General features: G+C 38.1%; 6 protein-coding genes across 6 annotated transcripts; 3 read left to right on the forward strand and 3 right to left on the reverse strand.

Annotated features, from left to right (window-relative positions):
- Positions 1-74: 74 nt before the first annotated feature.
- Positions 75-1050, forward strand: MONOS_3506 (putative Breast carcinoma amplified sequence 2 (BCAS2); the record flags this gene model as incomplete). The annotated part of the gene is made up of 5 exons (XM_067873512.1): positions 75-242; positions 294-454; positions 508-591; positions 677-848; positions 901-1050. The coding sequence occupies 5 exons, from the start codon at positions 75-77 to the stop codon at positions 952-954; spliced, it is 639 nt and encodes a 212-aa protein (XP_067727093.1). The 3' UTR covers positions 955-1050.
- Positions 1051-1170: 120 nt separating this feature from the next.
- Positions 1171-4624, reverse strand: MONOS_3505 (ArlL3, unspecified Arf-like protein 3). The gene is made up of 7 exons (XM_067873511.1): positions 4580-4624; positions 4426-4509; positions 4330-4363; positions 4196-4269; positions 4109-4139; positions 3833-4061; positions 1171-3696 (listed from the first exon to the last, which is right to left on the reverse strand). The coding sequence occupies exons 2-7, from the start codon at positions 4507-4509 to the stop codon at positions 2502-2504; spliced, it is 1647 nt and encodes a 548-aa protein (XP_067727094.1). The 5' UTR covers positions 4580-4624; the 3' UTR covers positions 1171-2501.
- Positions 4625-5749: 1125 nt separating this feature from the next.
- On the reverse strand, positions 5750-6191 carry MONOS_17592 (uncharacterized protein; the record flags this gene model as incomplete). Its single annotated transcript, XM_067870527.1, has 2 exons — positions 5750-5999; positions 6070-6191. The coding sequence occupies 2 exons, from the start codon at positions 6189-6191 to the stop codon at positions 5750-5752; spliced, it is 372 nt and encodes a 123-aa protein (XP_067727095.1).
- A 535-nt stretch (positions 6192-6726) lies between these two features.
- MONOS_3504 (uncharacterized protein) lies at positions 6727-13437 on the forward strand (the record flags this gene model as incomplete). The annotated part of the gene is made up of 1 exon (XM_067873510.1): positions 6727-13437. One exon carries the CDS (start codon positions 6727-6729, stop codon positions 13435-13437), a length of 6711 nt encoding a protein of 2236 aa, XP_067727096.1.
- A 971-nt stretch (positions 13438-14408) lies between these two features.
- On the reverse strand, positions 14409-15523 carry MONOS_3503 (uncharacterized protein; the record flags this gene model as incomplete). The annotated part of the gene is made up of 2 exons (XM_067873509.1): positions 14409-15137; positions 15191-15523. 2 exons carry the CDS (start codon positions 15521-15523, stop codon positions 14409-14411), a joined length of 1062 nt encoding a protein of 353 aa, XP_067727097.1.
- Positions 15524-16218: 695 nt separating this feature from the next.
- Positions 16219-19908, forward strand: MONOS_3502 (putative MIF4G domain-containing protein; the record flags this gene model as incomplete). The annotated part of the gene is made up of 4 exons (XM_067873508.1): positions 16219-16356; positions 16399-16465; positions 16533-17102; positions 17251-19908. 4 exons carry the CDS (start codon positions 16219-16221, stop codon positions 19575-19577), a joined length of 3102 nt encoding a protein of 1033 aa, XP_067727098.1. The 3' UTR covers positions 19578-19908.
- Between the last annotated feature and the right edge of the window lie 169 nt (positions 19909-20077).

Here is a 20077-nt window from a genome sequence, read left to right on the forward strand (position 1 = left end):
GATTTTAAAAATTTTTAAGGTTCAATTGATTAATTTTACCATCATAAAAATAATAAAAATTATTTTGTTGAATAATGTCTTTTTATGAGACTTCTGTAGGTTCTTTACCATATATCGATGAAGCTCCAAAAAAAGAACCTATTAAATCACAGATTGATGCGTTAATAGCCGAGGAATTATCATCAATAAAAAAGAAAGAACCATCTGAGTTATTTTCTCAAACTATCTTTGAAGATTTAAAGGTGTGCCTGATAACTTATTTCATTCATGCGTCAGAATATCTTTTTTAAAAGAAATACGACGAGGACATTAAAAATGCTGAGAAAAGAATGGAATCAGGCAGCATATGTTCTGAAAGTAATATAGACAACACTGATTTACAAAAATTATCGATTAATGAATTACAGCAAAAGCTTGAAATTACAAATGTGGAAATTGAGCATCAACATAACAAGTTTGCTTTGATTTTTTTTCAAATCGTGTTTGCTGAAAAATTGTCTGTTGAAGGCTGATGAATCTCTTCCTATTTTCAAAATACGGGAAAAAGAAAATAGAAGTTTCACAGAAATTATATGAAGCAGATATTGAAAAGTTTGCTTTGCAAATTTGCCTTTATTCCAGCAAATATTATTCTACCCATTTAATTATAAAAAAAATTTTTTTTTAAAATTTGCAGGAAAGAAGCAGAAGTGAAATCTTTAAATGAAGAAATATCAAGCATACATCGAAACAGAAAGACAGAGCAACTTGCTACGGGAGAAAAACTTAAAGCGCTTAACGATGAATATTTTGAAACGATAAAGAAAAATTTGGATATTGAAAAAAGTTGTGAAAAGCTTGAACTTGAGGTATTGTAAAGCTCATTTTTATTCAAAAATTTAATAAATGTGTTTCATTTAGTTGAAGGAGCTTGAAGAAGCTGCTGTTAAACGAGGCATATCAATCCCTGTTTAATTTTGAATATCTTCTTCCACAAATAATTCATTTCACATTTCATTTTTTAATGTGTATTTTTTTTCAAATTATTAAAAAGAATGAAATTTCAAATTTACTCATTTGCTAGCTTCTTTTTTGATTTATGAGCATGAACTGAGGCAGCTGTGATGAAGAAGCACCAAATCTTTACTCAACAGAAAATTAGTTTCCACTCCAGCAAAAGAAATAAAGCTGTTTGGGTGCGCATCTGCAATGTTGTTATGAAAGACGGAAATGCTTCACAGAAAACAATAGAATTTGACGATGTGAACAAGAAACATAATAAAAAAAACGAAGCAAATGCAATGAAAAAAAGAAAGATAATATAAGAACAATGAGGAAAAAGTGAGAAAGAAAGAAAATGAAAAAGAAATAGAAAAAGCACTTAGAAAGAAGGGTCAAGCATTGTCAGATATTAACTTTGCGATATGAGCTGATTTCCTTCACTCCAGAATCAAACCAAAGAGTCAAAGAAACACAGCAATGTTTTAACTTAATTTTTTTAAAGAGAAAATGAAAACAGCAAAAACATTGAAAAAAATAAACAAGAAATGAAAATCAAAAGCAATACGATACAAGCAGTTATTCATTCTGTATAAATGAGAGATTACAGAAAGGATAAGAAAAGACAGAAACATCAAAGTGAAGAAAATAAAAATAAATAAATAAAGAAAGAAAGAAAAAAAGAAAAGAAAAGAAAGTACAAAATGAAATAACAGAGCACATTTTATAACGCAATTGTCGCACATTTGGATAGGCGAACACTCCATTGGACACATCATTCCATCTTTAATGACACAAATGATGATGAATAAAGATTGAAACACTGCATTAACAACAAGGAATAAAAGACAGCAAATAAATTGTTGTTTGCACATTGACAATTTTGAAAGGCAGCTGAAAAAATGTCTATAAAATTTGCTGTCTAAAAAAAAAAGGTATCGAAACGTGAGCTGATATGAAGACAGTTGTAAAATAGTGAAGCAATTCAAAGAAAAAGATAAAGTTAAAAAAAAAAGAATGGATGGGAAAGAAAGTACGTAGGATAAGAAGAGGGAAAAGAAGAATCAGAGTTAAAGTTCATTATAATGTCAAGAAGAAAAGATAACGTGAAAAGAGAGAGAGAGAAAGAGAAAGAGAAAGAACCAAAACCAAATCAATTTATGCAAAGTAAACTCAACAAAATATACAACCAATCGTTTTATTGAAACCAAAATAATACAAAAACAAGAAGAGAAACTGCTGACGTGTCCAATGAAATGCTACAACTTATCGTTTAAAACGTAATTTTGTCTCATTCTTCATTCAATCTTGCCTTTCTTCCTTTTGTCTGATTGCAATCTGAATGTTTTCGTCTGCCCTCCTTTTGGCCTATCCACTTTTCATTCGCTCTTCACAGCATCGTCCTTTGCTCCCTCACAAATATGACTCTCTCTTCATTCCTCTGCCCTTCTTCTTCATTCCTCCATCGCGCTAAATGTTGCCCATGCAACACTTCACGTCTTCTTCATAATTTTCTTCATCGCTTACTCTTCCTCCTCTTCCTCCTCCTCTTCCTCCTCTTCTCCTTCTTCGTATTCTTCTTCCTCTTCTTCCTCCACTGGAATGTCATCTGCTGATATTCCAGTCTCTTCTGCCTCTCTTCTGAGTTCTTCTTCCAAGTGCTTAATTTCATCCTCCATCTCCTTCGCTTTCGCTTCTGCATCTCTCTTCTCTTTCTCCTGCTCCTCTGCCTCCTTCCTCTTTCTCTTCTCTTCCTTCTTCTCTTCCTTCTTCTTCTTCTTCTCTTCTTTCTCCTTCTTCCTCTTCTCCTCCTCATCCTCCTCTCCCTCTTTCCCCTCATTCATCTCCTCCTTCGGGAGCTCTGGCAGCTCTTCTTCAATCTCCGGCAGTTCTGGCGGCTCCTCCAAATCTCCATCGATCTCTGGCAGTTCTGGTGGCGGCTCCATCATCAGCTCTTCCGGAGGCTCTGGCAGCTCCATCTCATCCAACGCACCCTCCACTGGCCCTTCCACTGGCTCCATCGCAGGCTCTGGTGGTAGCTCCTCATTCTCATTCTCCTTCTCCTTCTCTTTGTCTTTGTCCTTCTTCCCTTTCTTTTCCTTCTTCCCCTTTTTGTCCTTCTTGTCTTTCTTCTTCTTATCCTCTCCGTCGGTTGTCTCTTCTTCTCCTTCACTCGCTTTCACAGCATCCACTTCCTCCAATCTTCCTTCGCCTTCCTTCTTTCCTTCTTCCTCACTCTCGCTTCTGCTCTCCGAATGCTCCCTCTGCATCTCCTCTTCGCCATCTCCGCTCTTCCCTTTCTTCTTGTCTTTGTCCTTCTTCTTCTTCTTGTCCTTTTCTTTCCCACTTTTTGTCAGCCCTTCGCCTTCTTCGCTGCCGTTCTCGCTGCCTCCTTCGCCTTCCTCCAGCTCAGGATGGTCCAAGCCGGTGACATCCTCCATCAGTGGTGATGTCTTCGGCGAAAGCACTTTGTCGTCAACCAGCTGCTTCAGCCGGGAATTCGCAGAGGAAGAAGAGGAAGAGGAAGAAGAAGAAGACGCAGACTCTCCATTGCTGTTAGTCTCCTCCTCTGAACCATTTGCTTCAGGCAGCGGAGGAGGCTTTAACTCAACTTCGTCTCCTTTCCAAGGAAGATCCATATCATCCAGCTTGGCGCTGATCCAATTAATCACTTTTTTCAGTCCATTTCCAGTTCGTGCAGAGATTGGTAAAACAATGCTGTTGAATTTGAAAATATAAATAAATAAATAAATAAAAGAAAAGATAACATTTTCAAATTTAAAAATAATTTGATGAATGTAATTGGTAAATAATTTGCTACAATGATTTGTGGAGTCAATGAAAAAAGTCAGACTGTGGAGACTTGGTGATTTCTTTCAATTGAAATAAGTCAGAAACTTCATTTGCACTTAATGCGCCTTTCACATCTTGTTTATTTGCTAATAACAAAAACGGTAAATTAGCAGCTCCTTCAACTTTCATCAACTTCTTTAATTCACAATAGCTACATGTTCCGCACTTATTCTGGCATCTCAAACGTGAAACATTCACAGAATCAACAACATAAACAATCAAATTGGTCGCTAGTCATTTAATTTGTAAAAAATAAGCAACTCGATAAATGTCATACATTTTATGTAGTAGCTCCATACAGAACGATACTATTTACAAAAAAATGAAGATTTTCTAATACTCAATTAAAACTTCAAATAAATACCTTCTGTTGACCCGCTATATCAAAAAATGATAGTTCACATCCATCTACAATGATAGTTTCGGTGTTGAATCCAACTATTATTCAGAATAGAAAAAACTTCACTTGAAAAATTCTCGAAAATTCTTTTTGCACACCTGTTGGAGTTGACTTGGCTGTTTTATTATTTAGCTACAAATTAATTAAATGACATCATCCAATGAAAAATGCAACTCATTAAAAAAATTGCAAACTTTTTTTATAAAAGTCGTTTTCCCTGAATCATCAATACCAAAAACAGTTGCCCTAGCAACTTTAAGAGAAGCACTGCACCCCATCTAGTTTCAAAATAAACAATTGACATCGAAATGTGCATATAAAAATTGGATACACGGAAATTTTTTACACCTTTATTATAAAAACACAAACGATAAATAATAAACAATAAAAACTAAAGGGTCAGAGCTATAAATTAAGGGAAATCCTTTAATTTAATAAAGTTATTTAATCAATATATTTCTATTATTCTTTATTTATTTTCATCACAAAACATGAATAAATAATTTGCTTTAAAAAAATTTTTTTAAAAAATACAAGAAGACCTTCAATTCGATTGAAAACAAGGAAATATTGTGTCTATTCTTTTTCTATAAGCATACATGTGATTTAGATACAAATATATATATATTTCAAATCGGGATAACTCTTTCTACAAATAAACATCGTTTCACTTTTCCTTGTCGCAAAAGCTTTATCATAATATTCAACAAAATAATTGTTTGAAAAATCACGATTAAAAATTCAAATCTTTTAACTTAATAATTAGTGCAAACATTTTCAAATATATTAAACAGAAAAGTTTAAAGTGTATCTTTCAAATTATTTCTGAATAAATTTTTTTTTATAATTAGAAACGAACAGAAAAAAAAGGAAAGAATAAATTTGCATTTTTCAAAATTTCTCAAAATAATATGGGCGCGGGAATTTTTCATTTTCGTTTTTATCAACCATCCACTTCATTGGTGGGGTGCTCAGCCAACATGGAAGCTGCATTCAATATTGTTGCGTTGATATTGCTTATTGTTAACTGTTGTAATTGCGGAGGTATTTCAGAAAGACAAATCCAACAAAAATGGAACGAGGAGATGCAGAAAGGCAGGATCAGCGTTGAAGCACACAGCAACAAATATTACAATAATTTTTGCATTTATGTAGCTAAAAGTAAAAATGCAATTGACAATCACGTCTGTTGTATTCAAACTTGTCTAAATATCATCAACGCCTCTTTGTGCATGAGCCATCTCAATGTCATCCCTCTCAACAGTTGTCCACTTCTCACTTCCCAACGCTTCTCAGCTGCCACCATCATCTCCTCCACTTGTCAAGTTCAACCGGCCACAAAATCTCCACTTTTCCTCTCTGCCCATGCCTCCCTCGCCCTCACAAACTTCTCCCTCACCACCCCCAAACCTGCCATCCTCTCCTTCCCCCTCTTCTCCACCCCAAATAATCTCCTCCCAGATGCACACTTCCCAATCCCTGCCTCCTTCTCCATCTCTCACTCTTCTTTCTCCTCATTCATCCCCCTCGTCCAGCCCTTCCTTTTTTCTCCTTCTTCCCTCTCTTCCCCATTTCCATTCCCTTCTCCATCTCCTTCCCTTTCCCCTTCTCCTTCATCTTCCTCATCTTCATCCTCATCCTCATCATCTTCTTTTTCTTTTTCTTCCCCTTCTCCTTCCCCTTCTTACTCCATTTTCTCTTCCTCTTCCCCTCTCCACATCCATCGCCAATCCCATCCCCACCTCCAAATCCACCTAAATCTCCATCTCTCAAACACCCTCTTCTCCAACATCTCCTCTCCCCAATCCCATTCATCTCTTCAATCCATTCCTTCACACTCACTCAATTCATTCATCTCAACCACATCTTCCTTTTCTCTCTCTTCCACTTCCACCAACATCAACACCAATTCAATCCCCTCCTTCTCCCTTCGCTCATCTCTCTCCATCCACTCAACCATCTTCAAATACACTCACAACCCCATCGATGGAACCATTCTCCCCAACCTCAACAGCCCATCCACTTCTCTCTCTGCATTTAACACCTCTTTCTTCAGCCAAACACGCTCTTTACCAAATGCTGCAAAGGTCTATGTCGGAACAGAATCTCAAAGAAAAACTCCCGGAAGATTAGATTCATTCAACCAGAGTAGCTATCGTTTCGAATGGTGCGAATGGAATGATTCAAGTAGCGGGAGTGATCATGGAGGTGCACTTTATGTTGTTTGTCCAGCTGCAAATCTCACAATCACTTCTTGCTCTTTTAACAATTGTTCATGTTCAGAGAATGGAGTGGGTGGAGCTTTATATTGTGGGCATTTGTTAAAAATTGATATCACAAAATCCAATTTCATAAGTTGTAATGCTTTGCATGGAGGAGCTGCTTTTGTTGGCTGGCCAGAATCAAATTCTATTTGGTTTTTCTCAGAAAGCAAGGCAGAGAGATGTTCAATAACAAATTGGTGTGGAACTGGCTGGTACTTTTGGCTCAATAACATGACTTCAAACGGTCAATTCCAATTTTTAAAATGTGATTGTTTTGCAAATTCTGGTGGCGATTCAACAGGTTCTTTGACTATTAATTTGCCTCCAGAAATCAAGTCAAGTCAATTTTTAGTAAATGAGTGTCAGTTTATAAATAATAAATTGACTGCTTCTTCTTCATATGGAGGTGCTGGATTGTGCTGCACCAGAACATTTACTTGGATGAATGGATTAAAATTCATATCATTCTGCTTCTTCGATGCCAATACAGCTGAAAATGGCAGAGGAAACGATGTGTTCTTCAATGAAAGTTACATCACTCAATCTCCATTCACAGAATGTATTTCAACGACCCCAACAAACAGAGTGTGGAATGCCGGAACAGCATCAAACGATGTGTACAACAGTTGGCTTCCTCTTATCCCTTCGAGCAAAATAGTTGCGAACAGTGGAACAGATGCTGGCGGCTGTGGCAGAACACAGCAAATGCCATGCGCCACAATTGAGTATGCCCTCAGCGGATTCATCCCCCTCCAAATCGCCCATCTCACCCTCCTCAACTCAATATTTGTTCCCACTCAGACTCTCACCTTCAATGCTGCTGAAACAAAAGTCACTGGAAATGGAACAACTGCCACCACCATCACATCCAGTGGAATTCCCCAACCACAAAACTCATATTCACAGTCATCACAATCAAGATCATCATTTTCTTCATTTTCATTATCCTCATCATCAACATCATCATCCCCCGATCCATTTGCCTCTTCTGCCCTCTTTGCGCAAACTCAGGGCTCCCTCACAATTTCTGCCCTCGACATCGCCCACAACTCCTCAAACCTCATCACACCCATCCTCTTCCACCTCTCCGAAAACTCCCCTTCCCTCAACATCAACACAACCACCATCACTGGAACAACCCCATCTTCATCATCAATCACAACACCCCTTTTCTTCCTCACTGCTGGCTCCCTCGCCCTCAACCACACAGCAATCACCAGTCTCACCCTCAACAGCCAAAGCATCTTCCACCTCACCTCCCTCACCGCTCCCCTCACCCTCAACTCCTCCAACATCACCCACATCACCTCCACAGCCACCCCCACCAGCTGTGTCCTCTCCTCTGCCACCTCCCCTGCCCTCTCCCTCTCCTTCACCAACTGCACCATGACAAACATCGACTCAGCTCCGCAAAACCAACAGACTGCCACAAATGGCGGGTGCATCTCATTCGCCTCATCTGCCCCTACAAACACATTTTCTGTGAGTGACACCACCTTCTCCACCTGCTCTGTGAGCGAGGATTCAAGTTCTGGAGGAAGAGGCGGTGCTCTCATGATCGAGTACAAGGATAAGTCACAAGTGTCAGAATCCTCCTTTTCCATCACCAATATCGTGTTTTCAGGCAACAAGGCCAGTGTCGGAAGAGATATGTATTTTGTGTGCGAATCCCTTGTCGCTTGTGTGAAAGAGCCCTTGTTCGCCTTCATGAGAAGCATCGATCAAAAGGACAATTCGATTGTTGGACATGACAGAACAGAGGCATTCGGTGATTGGAATGTCAATTTATTCATATTTTTTGATGGATACTTTGCTGACTCAGTGTATGTTGATGGAGCATCTGGTGTCGAAAAGGTGTATTGCGGTCTGGAGAAAGCACCATGCAAGAGCATGAATTATGGGATTGAACATCTGAAGCGAACGCAGAATGTTAAACAAGAAATTGTTGTAAGTTCAAATTCGTTGATGGTGGGGTGTTTGGATGTTGGAGGAATGTGTATGAAGGCAAAAACTGAGACAATTGTGGAGATTGAATGCCAAAGTGATATTAGTGGCTCTGAAGGAGAATGTGTTCTGAAATCTACATCTCTGACAGAAATGGAGTTCATTGGGATTGTTGTTCCATCGAGTTTTAGTAGAACAATCTCAACAGTGATCGAATCAAGCACTCAAAATGGCGAGCTGCACATGAAGAACTGCGCAATGAGTGTGATTGGAGGGAAACAAAACACGATAGGATTTTTCTTGATCAAATCAACAGGGAAGATGGTTGAGCTGGACACTGTAAGAATTTCAGATGTGAAATCAACAGTTTCGGTATTTTCATTTTCATTTTCTTCTGGAAGTGTGAATGAAGGAGAGAGCGAAGGAGAATTTAGAGTGAAACTGTTGAATTGCACAATTGAAAAATGCAACTTTGAGTGTTCATTCGGTGAATCTCCATTGATGATATCTTCTTCCGTTTTGTTTGAAAACAATAACTTTTCAAATATTGAAAATGCAGGCAGTGGAGAAGGAGGGGTTGCAAATATCGCATTGAAAGATGATGAGAAAATTGAGATAAAGTCTTCAAATGTATCATCTTGTTCACTGTTAACAACAAATGGAAAAGGAGGATTCCTGTATTTGGATTGCCAAAATTGTTTGAAGGAAAAGCCATTTGTTTTTGAAAACGTCTCGTTTGCAAACAACAATGCAGCCATTGGAAAGAATATGTTCATTTTGGGAAAGGATTTTAATTCTTCTGTGACAAATGCTTCGTTCAAGTTTGATTACTCGTCAATGACAAATGACAAAACTCTGTTTGTTGGAAGTGATTATTTTCATCAAGAAAAGGATTTGTTCATGTTTCTGATTCCATACTGCTCATTTGAGATATTTATCTCATCAGAAGGATTTGATGTTGCAAGATGTGGAAGTGAGGAAGAGCCTTGTTTCACAATGTGGAAAGGGATGAAAAACATGAAAAAGGAAAGTGGAATGAAAACAATTCAGATTGAAGGATCAACCATTATTCGAGATTCATTCAACATGTCCAATTATCAGATCAAAAAAGCATCATCGATGGGAGAAGAGAATGCGAATGCAGTATTGAATGTTGAAAAGGCAATTGGAAATCAACTGGAATATTTCATGGAAAATGATGATCATCTTGAATTGATGAATATCCAACTGAAACTGTCAACTGGATTTGACAACTCAGTCAAAACGATTATTTCAAGCAGAGCTGGTGAGTTGGCGATAACTGGATGTTCATTCCATTCAGAAGCGGGAGTGAACAATGGATTTGATTGTGTGTTTGTGAATGCGATTGGAGGCAGTGTGGACGTGAATGATCTGTCGATTGAATCTAGCAATATTGGAAACAGTATTTTTGCAATTAATAATACTGGAGTTTCTTGCCAATTGGTGAATGTTCGAGTGGAATCGTTGAATGAAAGTGGTGGTTGCATTTTATCAATCAAGAAATCTGAGCCAGGATTGAAGAAAAATGGAGAAAATGAAGGAACAAATATTGAGATTGAAAAATCATCATTTTCAGGAGTGAAGATGAGCGACAATGGAGCGAGTTTTTTGGAGTCAAAGAGTGAGAATAAGATTTGTTTGGTTGTGAATTCGAGCAACATCACAGAAGACAAAGCAGAAACAAGTGAAAAAGGAGGGGCGATATTCTTCACATTGGGAAAGTTTGGATCAATGAAGATGATTGACTCAACAATCAGCCATTGCAGCAGCAGTATTAATTCAGGGAAAGGAGGAGGAGTGTATTTGGCAACAAAGGAAACAGGGGTTTTGAATTTCACATTTGTGGGAATGAAATTCAGCGCAAACACGGCAAAAGTGGGGAATGACATTTTCATTGAATGCTTCAATATTTCTTCTCAAATAAATGAAAGCCAATTTCGATTTGATCTCAGAGAAGGCCATTATTCACGAATAAATGCAATATATGGAAAAGATGAATGTGATTATCCAATCGATACGGATCTGATTGATTTTGTGACGATCCATCAGAGTGACACAATCATTGTGAGCAATGTTAATGGATCGAATGAGAAGCAATGTGGAACAAATGCTCTTCCATGCTATTCGATTGAGCATGGGTTGGTGCATCTGACATCTGAATATGTGAGCCAAATACTCATTGTTGAAGAGAGTGTGATTGGAAAAGAAATAAATCTGGAGGAGATGAGTTTGAGTTCGAAGAGCAGAGTTATATGCAAAGTTGAAGTGAAATCTGAAATTGAAAGCACAAGAGAGGCATTGGTGACAACAGCTGGAACAGTCTCATTGTTGAGAGTGAGTTTTGTGTTTGATTCGAATTTCATCTCTTCACATGAAACACTGATATCACCAGAAGGAGGGATTCTAGAAATTATGAATTGTTCATTCACCTCAAAACAATTGATAGAAGAAGGAAATGCAGAATTAGCAAACATTCCATTTCACATTATTCAAATGTCAAAAGGAGAATTACAACTTGATGGATGCACAATGTCAAATCTCATTCTTCAAAAATCTGCTTTGCATCTTTCATCACAACTTCCATCAGAAATTGATTCATTAACGATTTGCAATTCAACAATTTCTCATTCGGTTATTAAAATCATTGGATGTGGTCAATTAACAATTAAGAATTTTAACACAGAAAACATAACAGATGAAGGAAATGAAGAATCATTGATATCGTGCCTATCAATGAAAAAGACAATTCAATTGGCAAATTGCACAATAGGTGGAGTCAGTTCAAAAACTTCAAAAGGAAAATTGATGAAATTGGAGAATAGCTTAGATATTAAAATGGACATCTGCGTGTTTGATGGAGGAACAAAGGAAAGGAACGAGCAATATTTGAATGTTGAAGAGGAGATGTGCAGATGGGATGGATCTCTTGTGGATGTTGTGAAGAGTTCTGTGATGATGAAAGACACAACAATATCAAATTCACCAGATGGTGGAATAACAATGAGTGGAGGAAATGTGATAATTGAAGCAGGGAATTTCTCAAACAATAATCCATCGATTGAAGGATATCCATCACTGAGAAGAAACATCATCTGTTCAGATTCTGGAACATTGAATGTGATGAGTTTGAAAGGAGGAGATGGAGTTTTGCCAAATGCATCTCTTTGGATGTTGAATGATGGGTGCAGTTTTGAAGGGATTGTTTCTGAGAGGGATTCCTCATTCTTCATTCCTGTTCTGAAGAGTGTGGAAGCAAAAGAAGAAGCAAACAGAATGAAGCTGACATTCAAAGGGATGCTTCTTATTCCATGCAATCTGACCTTCTCAGTTGTGAAGAGTCTTGGAGAAGAGAAAGAGATCGAAAAATATGATTTTGATTCAAATGGATTCTTGTCAGAAAGAGAAGCAGAAGGAAGCGTTGCAAAGGATCTCATCAGCAGTTGTGGAAATGAAATCGAAGTGAGTGTGCATATCTTATTCGAAGTAAATGATAATCCTTCATCAACGCAATCATTCATTCTGAAAAACAGAAGTGAACCTGAACCAAAAGGAGATGAAAGGACTGTTGAAGGAAATAAAGAAGGAAAATCTTCATGGGCATTGGTTGTGATTTTGATATTTGCAGTGCTGTTTGTTATTGCTTTGATTGGATTTATAATATTTGTTGTTCGATGGAGAAAGCAAAAGAGAAGAACAGAAGAATTGGAGATAATTGTGGAAGACACAGTGAAAAAGGATCCAAAGCTGATTGAGATGGTGACGATGGAGATGTCGCCAGAGGAGCAGTGGCGAAGAGCAGAAAGAGAGGCAGAGAAGAAGAACGAGGAGAATGCAAAGAGGAGGATGTGTGGAAAGAAGATGGCACATTCGGAGTCTGAAGAGTATTTGCTGAGCGAGAGTGGATCAACAGAATACATTCTTGGGAAAGATTCAGACAAGATCCCAGAATGGGCACTGGAAAAGGTTGAGGAAGAAGAGACAAGAAAGAGATCACCATCACCATCAATCTCATCAACTTCCACAACAGATACTTCAGACACAGACACAACATTTGTTCGATCGGAGAGTCTGTGCCCGACCACCTCATCGATGTCGAATCTGGTGGATGCAATGGCCTGTTCATCGCCTCATGAGAAGCTGATTGTGGACTTAAGGGATTCATTGTTCATGCTACTGCATGGAAGAAACGAGAAGAAAGAGATGGCTATTGACACTTTGCAGGAGCGGGAGATGACAGCAGCTCAAGTTCTGTTCTGGGTGGCTAACCTCGCGCTGCACGTCTTCGACGAAATGGAAAACCCGCTCCGATCGCTAGCCAATCTGAGTCCGCATATTGTGCTGTTCTCAGAACACATGGTGATCTGCATTGCCCTCCACTCAGACTTTTCATCTGATGATTCAGATTCATCGTCTATTTTTTCGTCGTCGTCCATTGTGACATCTGCGTCTGATTGCTCATGTGCGAATAAGAAAGGAAGAGTCTCGCCTCCGCCTTCGTCAGCGTTTGAGGATGATGAGGACAACAAATTAGAAAGCTTGAGATGGAAGGCGCCAGAGCTGCTGATGAACAAGAAGATGGAAGCTACAAAGGAGTCGGTGGCATTCTCGATTGGGATGATGCTGTGGGAGTGCCTGACGCTGGAGATCCCGTTTGGGGAGTACATGGCAGAGACAGCAGGAGATAAGATTGTGAATGGGGAGAGGCCTGCAAATGGAGCAGAAAGGGAGTCATCGTTGTTTGAGTGCATGAGGTCGTGCTTGAGCCAAGAAGCAGCAGATCGGCCGAAGCTGATGGAATTGAAGCGGGAGTTCATCCAGCGATTTCCGGCAGGGGCAGTGGCAGTTACGATTTCAGATGCAGTTGATTATGAATGCTCTTCGAATTGCGTGGAGGAAAATGAAGAGAGCAAAGAAAGTGATGGATCTGATGGATCTGATGGGAGCAGTTCAAAGACGCTTCTTGTAAAAGAAAAATGAGATGGTGGAATAAAAAAAAATGCATATTTTTTTTATCTTTTTTATTGAAATGCATTTTGTATTTATTGTTTGCGTGCATGTATATTCAACAAGTTGTTGTTCGTTTGAAATATATTTTACAATTTTTTTGTTTCAACTTTTTCTTTTTTGATTACAAATCGCCTTTTTTCGTTGATGTTGATGTGTGGTTTACATTATATTATATATTTATATATGTACTTCCAATTACAATTCTTATTCACCCTTCCTGTGACAATTAGCACAAACACACCACCAGTTTGTTGAGTTGAGTAATATTTCAGTTTTCTTGAAATGAAAATGTTTTTTTCACAATAACCGTAAATTTTTTCTTTTCATCAACAACATGAGAGTTTTCAAGAGAAAAACTAGGGTGATTTTTTTATCCGGACATAATTTTTATTTTTTGATAAAAAAATAAATATTTTGTTATAAATCGCATGTTGAAATTTTCGAAAAAATGCAACATTCAATAGTAAATATAATCCCTCAATTCTCTTTTATTAATTCTTCTGGTATTTCTTCGTTCATTAACATCTTCTAAATCATCATCTTTTAAAATTTGGGATTTGGAAATTTTTCTTTTTTTCGGCTTCTCTTCAGAAAACAAATCTTTTTCAATTTTTCCATCAGTAGAATCATCAATATTCTTCTCCTCTTTCATCTTTTTGTATGCTTTCCATTCATCCAAAAATGCTTGGTCGGAAATATTTATTCCATGAAAATTGAAACGATGGGATTTTTTTTTTCAGCTGAACTGAAGGAGTGTCAGGTAACTTCACCAATACAGAATTGGACTGCCCAGACAACACGCCGCTCTTTTCAAATGCAGAGTGAATTGTTGAAGGAAGCAATGCAGTTTGCAAAGCCTGTGGCAAGGCATTTGCAACTGCTTTTCGTCTGAGTGCGATCGAAGAGGAAGATGGAACAACATGGTTTGAATTGAAACATCTTTAAAACACAGCAAAAACACCGCAGTCAAGTGGTTGTGTTAGATGAGTGCTGTGTGGAATAAATGTCACTACGTCAATTGATGTAACTGCAAATTTTTGCCACAGATCTGGCTGTGCTCTTGAAGGATGAGAATCCAAGAGAAGCAAGCATCTATCTTCATTCAGATCCAGCAATTTTCTTCTTTGGGCAATTCCAGGTAGTAGTACCTCTTCAGCGTAGCGCGCAAATAATGCATCAATCATCCATCCATCATTGTCTGCCCAGGCGTGAAGCTGCGGGCTGAGCAAGACCTTCATTTCTTGTGGCAGTTTTTTGGATGGCCAAAGAACAAGGCTTGGTAGAGAATAACCATCAGCGGCAACTGCAACCACAAGTGTGGAGTTCGGCATGTTGATTGGTGTTTTGGAAAACCCGACTGGGGCATCTGACGGATGAACGGCTAGTTGTTTTGTGGTGTCGGAAAGGCGTGAAGAGGATTCGTCGGTGTTGAAGATGAGTGAAGTGGAGTATTTATGAGTGTCATGAAGTGATTGCAGAAGGGAGAAAAAAGGTTGAAGAGACTGCTTATTGGATACAGATAAACGTTGAATATCAACGTTATGAGGAATGGACGTTTTGAGATCTGGATTTCGTTTGACAAAGGAATTTGGTGTTGATTTTGAAATTTTAACTTCTTGATTTTCTTCTTCTCCGCTTCGAATTTTTCTATCAGTTAGCACTGATTCCATCTTTAATTATAATCAACAATAAATATTTATTAGAAAGAAATAATAATGCACACAAATCGTTTTGTTTGAGTTGCAGAATAACTAACTCCTGTCATTCTTTCGATTCTGATGACTCCGGTTATCATTTCTTTGTCTTCTTTGGTGAAAAGCTCTGGTCGACCAACTTTTCCCACAATTCTACCCTTTTCAACGGCAGTTACGGCTCTGTTTATCGATGAACGAGAGAATTCATTTAGATTAGCAGCTTTGGTAACACGGCGTTTTCCATCAGCAATTATTGTGGCTATACGTAGTAATCGATTTTTGATTTGACGATACTGGAAAGATTTCATCAAATCTCCCAATTTAGCCAATCCACTTTCTTTTCTTTGTTTGACAACACTCATACAAATAAAATATTGGTTATGATCTTGTTTTTATTTTTTTAAAAAATTTTTATTTTGAAATGAAAAAAAATCAAAAAATTTTTCGATTAAATTCTAACTTAGTCAGCCCCGTTGCTATTACCTAATCTCTTCAGGGGAGGCACAAATCAGAGATGGAGGAGCAAACCCCCCCATCTTCCCATCCTTCCATCAGAGATTGGGTGTAGTTATTCAATCTGAAATTCCAATTGCTGACTTTTCCTTATATATCAAAAATATTATAAAATATCCAAAAAGTGGGAAGAAATAATTCATAATTAAAACCTTTGTCCGGATAAGAAAAAATGTCCGGATAAAAAAACCACCCTATTTGACTTTCCTTTTTTGTATTCAATTCTGAAGTTTTTGCATTAAAAATTATATTTCTTTCATATATCACATAATTAAAAAGCTTGCGGAATTATATAAACAGCAATTCTCATGTTTCATTTTGAATAGAATCATTAAATTTTTGTCATGTTATCGAAAACAAATAAGGCACTATAATTTTGATAAATGAATTTTCTTTCAAAAAAAAGTTATTAATATCCCGCATGAAATTTCACTGGTTTTATATTTATTGCGAAAATACAAATGAGTTTGATTTGAACAAAAAATTATTCATATAGGGTTAAAGATCAATAGTAAGTATTTTCGTATTTCTTAACTGCTAATATATGGAGAAGCCATTGGTGTATCAACCTCCTGCAAAATTAGCAGAATTAATGCAAAAGAATGATGATAAAGGTTCCGTTGAATATCAACGGTTGCAATGGATGCAACTAAGAAAAGGAATTAATGGACTTATTAACAAGGTTAGGCAATTATTAAAATTTTACAAATTTTATTCTTTTTAGGTTAATGTCTCAAATCTAAGGGAAATAGTTAAAATGTTGTTTACGCAAAATCTGGTTCGAGGAAGAGGTTTGAAAAATGATGAAAGTTATTTTGAAGAAATTTTGAAATTGTAAACACTTATTTTTTTAATAAGGCATTTTTTCACGGAGCCTTTTAAAAGCACAGGCAGCTGCTCCCAAATTTACAAATGTTTATGCGGCTGTTGTTGCTGCTGTCAATACTAGACTTCCTGCTGTTGGGCAGCTGGTTCTTATTCGACTTGTTACAAGTTTTAAAAAATCGTTTGAGCGAAATGATAAACCAGTGTGCCTTGCGACAACCAAGTTTATTGCGCATCTAGTGAATCAACTTGTTGCTTCTCCGGTTCTTGCATTGGAAATTATCACGTTGCTGATTACAAAGCCAACAGATAGCTCCATCGAGTTAGGAACAAGCTTTATGAAAGAAATTGGCAGTCTTCTCACCGAAATTGAGCCAAATGCTGTTGCTAAAATTTTTGATAATTTTCGAGAACTGTTGCACGAAGGAGAGATATCAGATCGAGTTCAGTTTATGATAGAAAGTCTCATGGCCGTTAGGAAAGAAGGATTCAAAGAATATCCTGCTGTTATTCCAGAATTAAATATTGTGAATTCCGAAGACCAAATAACTCATGATGACATTCTTCTTGATTCTCCAAATTTAGATCCCCATTCAGAATTAGGTTTGTATTATTTTTTTTTCGACTCCAAATAAACTTCTCTTTTCTCTGAATTTTTTAAAAATGAATTTATTGCAATCAACCGAATTTTGATATGATGATTATTTATCCTTATCGCTCCATTTCTCGAACAATAATACTGTCTCATCAGACGTGTTTCGCTATGAGCAGAATTTTTTGCAGAACAACGCGAAATATGAGCAAATAAAGAGACGTATTCTGGACGGTGCGGAATTAGAATCTGAAAGTGGGATGAGCGAAGACGATTCAGACAACGAAAGTGATGAAGAAGCTGACGATGAAGAAGAAGAAGGAGCAGGAAGTGAAGGAGGAAGAAGAATTGGAGGTGCTTCGAAGACAGGGGGACTCAGCGATTCCAAGCTGGCTACAGAAGTTGAAAGCGCAGAAGAAACCGAGCAGAAGAAAGTTGAATTCCGCAAGCAGCTTTATCTTCGTATTATGTCATCTGTCACTGCAGACGAGTGCACACACAACATCCTCTCACTTGGTGTGGCAGAAGGAATGGAGATGGAGGTGGTTCTGATGCTAATTGAATGCTGTGCGCAAGAAAGGACATACAACTCTCTTTTCCACACTGTTGCGCAGAAGCTGTGCTTGTTGGATAGAGTGTACCAGGAAGCGTTGGATGAATGCTTTGCGCTGCAGTATGGCAATGTGGAGACAGGGCAGCAAGGATTGATTGCGCGCGCAGACACAAAGAAGATCCAGAAGATTGCAATGTTCTTTGGGAACTTGCTTGCGCTGAATGCGCTTCCATGGTCTGTGTTGGAGTATGTGAAGCTGAGCGAGGCAGACACGACGCCTTCCACCAGAATTTTCCTAAAGTACATGTTTCAGACAATGCGATCAGAGATGGGACTGGCAAAACTGCGGAAGCGTCTGGACGATGAAACCATGGCGCAGTTTTTCGTTGGCCTGTTTCCGATGGACAATCCACGCTCTGAGCGCTTTGCCATTCGGTTCTTCGAGTCTATTGGGCTGCGCCCGCTGAGCCACAAACTGGAGCAGCATCTTCAGGAGGCAGCGCAGCGGCTGATCAGCGGAGAGGGAAAGGGAGAAGGGGAGAGCGATAGCGATAGCAGCAGCAGCGGAAGTGACAGCAGCGATGAGAGCAGTAGTGGAAGCACAAGCAGCAGCGGGAGTGGGAGTGGGAGTGGAAGTGATAGTGAGAGTGGAAGTGGGAGTGAAAGCTCAAGTGGCAGTTCTTCGGGCAGCTGGAGCTCAAGCTACAGCTCCAGTGGAAGTACAACAGGAAGCTCGACTGGGAGCTCGACTGGAAGTGAGAGTGAGAGTGAGAGTGAGAGCACTTCAAGTGGAACAAGCAGTTCTGAGGGGAGAAGCAGACACAGAGGGAAAAAAGGCAGAAGAAGCGTGTCTAAAGGCAGCTCTGCTTCAGAATCGGATCGGGAAGAGATGAAAAGAAGGAAAATGAAAGAAAAAATGATGGAACGAAGGAAGATGTTGGAAAAGAAGAAGCAAAGTGAAGAATTGAAAAAGTCTGGAGCAGAAAAAAGCACTAAAAGCACTCACAAAAGAAGTCATGGGAAAAGTGAGAGCGAAAGTGAAAGCGGAAGTGGAAGCGACAGCAGGAGTGGAAGTGAAAGCAGAAGCAGAAGCAGAAGCAGAAGTCGAAGAAACAGGAATAGAAGAAGCAGAAGCGAGAGTGAGAGTGAGAGTGAGAGCGATAGCAGAAGTGAAACAGATAGTGAGTCGAGTGATGCATACAGACGGAAGAAGAAGAGGATAACTTCAAGAAAAGAGAGTGAGAGAAGGAGCAGAAGCAGAGGAGAAAGCAGTGAAAGCGAAAGAGAGAGTAAAAAGAGAAGATTAATAAGGAGTGGGAATGATAAGAAGAAAGAGGAAGAAAGAAAATCAATGAAAGAGAAAGAGAAAGAGAAGGAGAAAGAGAAAGAAAGAGGAAGAGAAGGAGAAAGACAGAAGGAAAGAGATTATGAAAGAGGGAACAAAACGGAAAAGGAAAAGGAAAAGGGCAAAAAAGACGAGGATAACAGAAAAGCAAAGGAAACGGAAACAGAAAGTGAAAGCGAAAGAGAAAAAGATAAGGAAAGAGAGGAAATGAAAAAGAGGAGGAATGAAAGAGATAGAGAAGAAGGGCACAGAAACGAAGAGAAAGAGAAAAGGGCTGAGGGAGAAAGAGAAAGAGAAAAGGAAAAGGAAAAGGAAAGATACAGAGACAGAGAAAGAGAAAGAGAAAGGGATAGGGATAGAAAGAGAGAAAATGAAAAAGATAAGGAAAAGAAGACTATGGATGATCATGAAACAAGAAACGAGAAAGAGAAAGAAAAGGGAAGAGACAGAGAAAGAGACAGAGACAGAGATAGAAATAGAGATAGAGAAAGAGAAAGAGAAAGAGGAGATGCAAAAGAAAAATCGAGAAGCGAAGGGAAAAGCAGTCACAGTTCATACGAAAGAGAGCATAGAGATCGAAAGATTTGATTTTAAGGAAAGAAAAACATGATCTTTTAAGATTTTCTATTGCATAAAAATTTCTGAAAGGCAAAAGTTTCAATGAAGCAGGCAGATTTTAAAGTGATTTTCTTCCGGAAACAGAAAGTATTTAAGAATATAATGACAATAAAAATAATTAGTTGTTGTTAGTAAGTGTTTAAGTAATTTTTGAAATAACAAAAACTTGTTGCATTTGAACTGCTTTTCTGTAACGATTTTTTACAAAGCTTTATTTTTGAAACTCATTTCACTGCACATTTCATTCAATTTCTTTTTTATTTTAAAAATAAAAAAAATTTTTTTGCAATCTTCTTGCCAATATCATGATTTATTTTTTTCATAATGCTCAGTGAGAAATTACAAAATGTGAAGCTTTTTCAACGTGAATGTTATTATTAATGAAATTGAAACTTTGTCATAATTGATTATGAATGTTTCTGAATCACGTTCAACTTTTTCATAAGTTCTTTTGAACAACCTACTGAAAG

This window comes from Monocercomonoides exilis, assembly GCF_001643675.1.
Source record: "Monocercomonoides exilis strain PA203 chromosome Unknown scaffold23-1346700, whole genome shotgun sequence".
Lineage (NCBI taxonomy): Eukaryota > Preaxostyla > Oxymonadida > Polymastigidae > Monocercomonoides > Monocercomonoides exilis.

Excerpts from the sequence above, each read along its gene's own strand:
- MONOS_3505 (XM_067873511.1), bottom strand. The coding sequence starts at position 4,509 with ATGGGGTGCAGTGCTTCTCTTAAAGTTGCTAGGGCAACTGTTTTTGGT. Across the intron at positions 4,062-4,108 it reads ATGGAGCTACTACATAAAAT|CGACCAATTTGATTGTTTAT; the intron begins GTATGACATTTA and ends TTAAATGACTAG. Across the intron at positions 3,697-3,832 it reads GAAATCACCAAGTCTCCACA|CATTGTTTTACCAATCTCTG; the intron begins GTCTGACTTTTT and ends CAAATTCAACAG.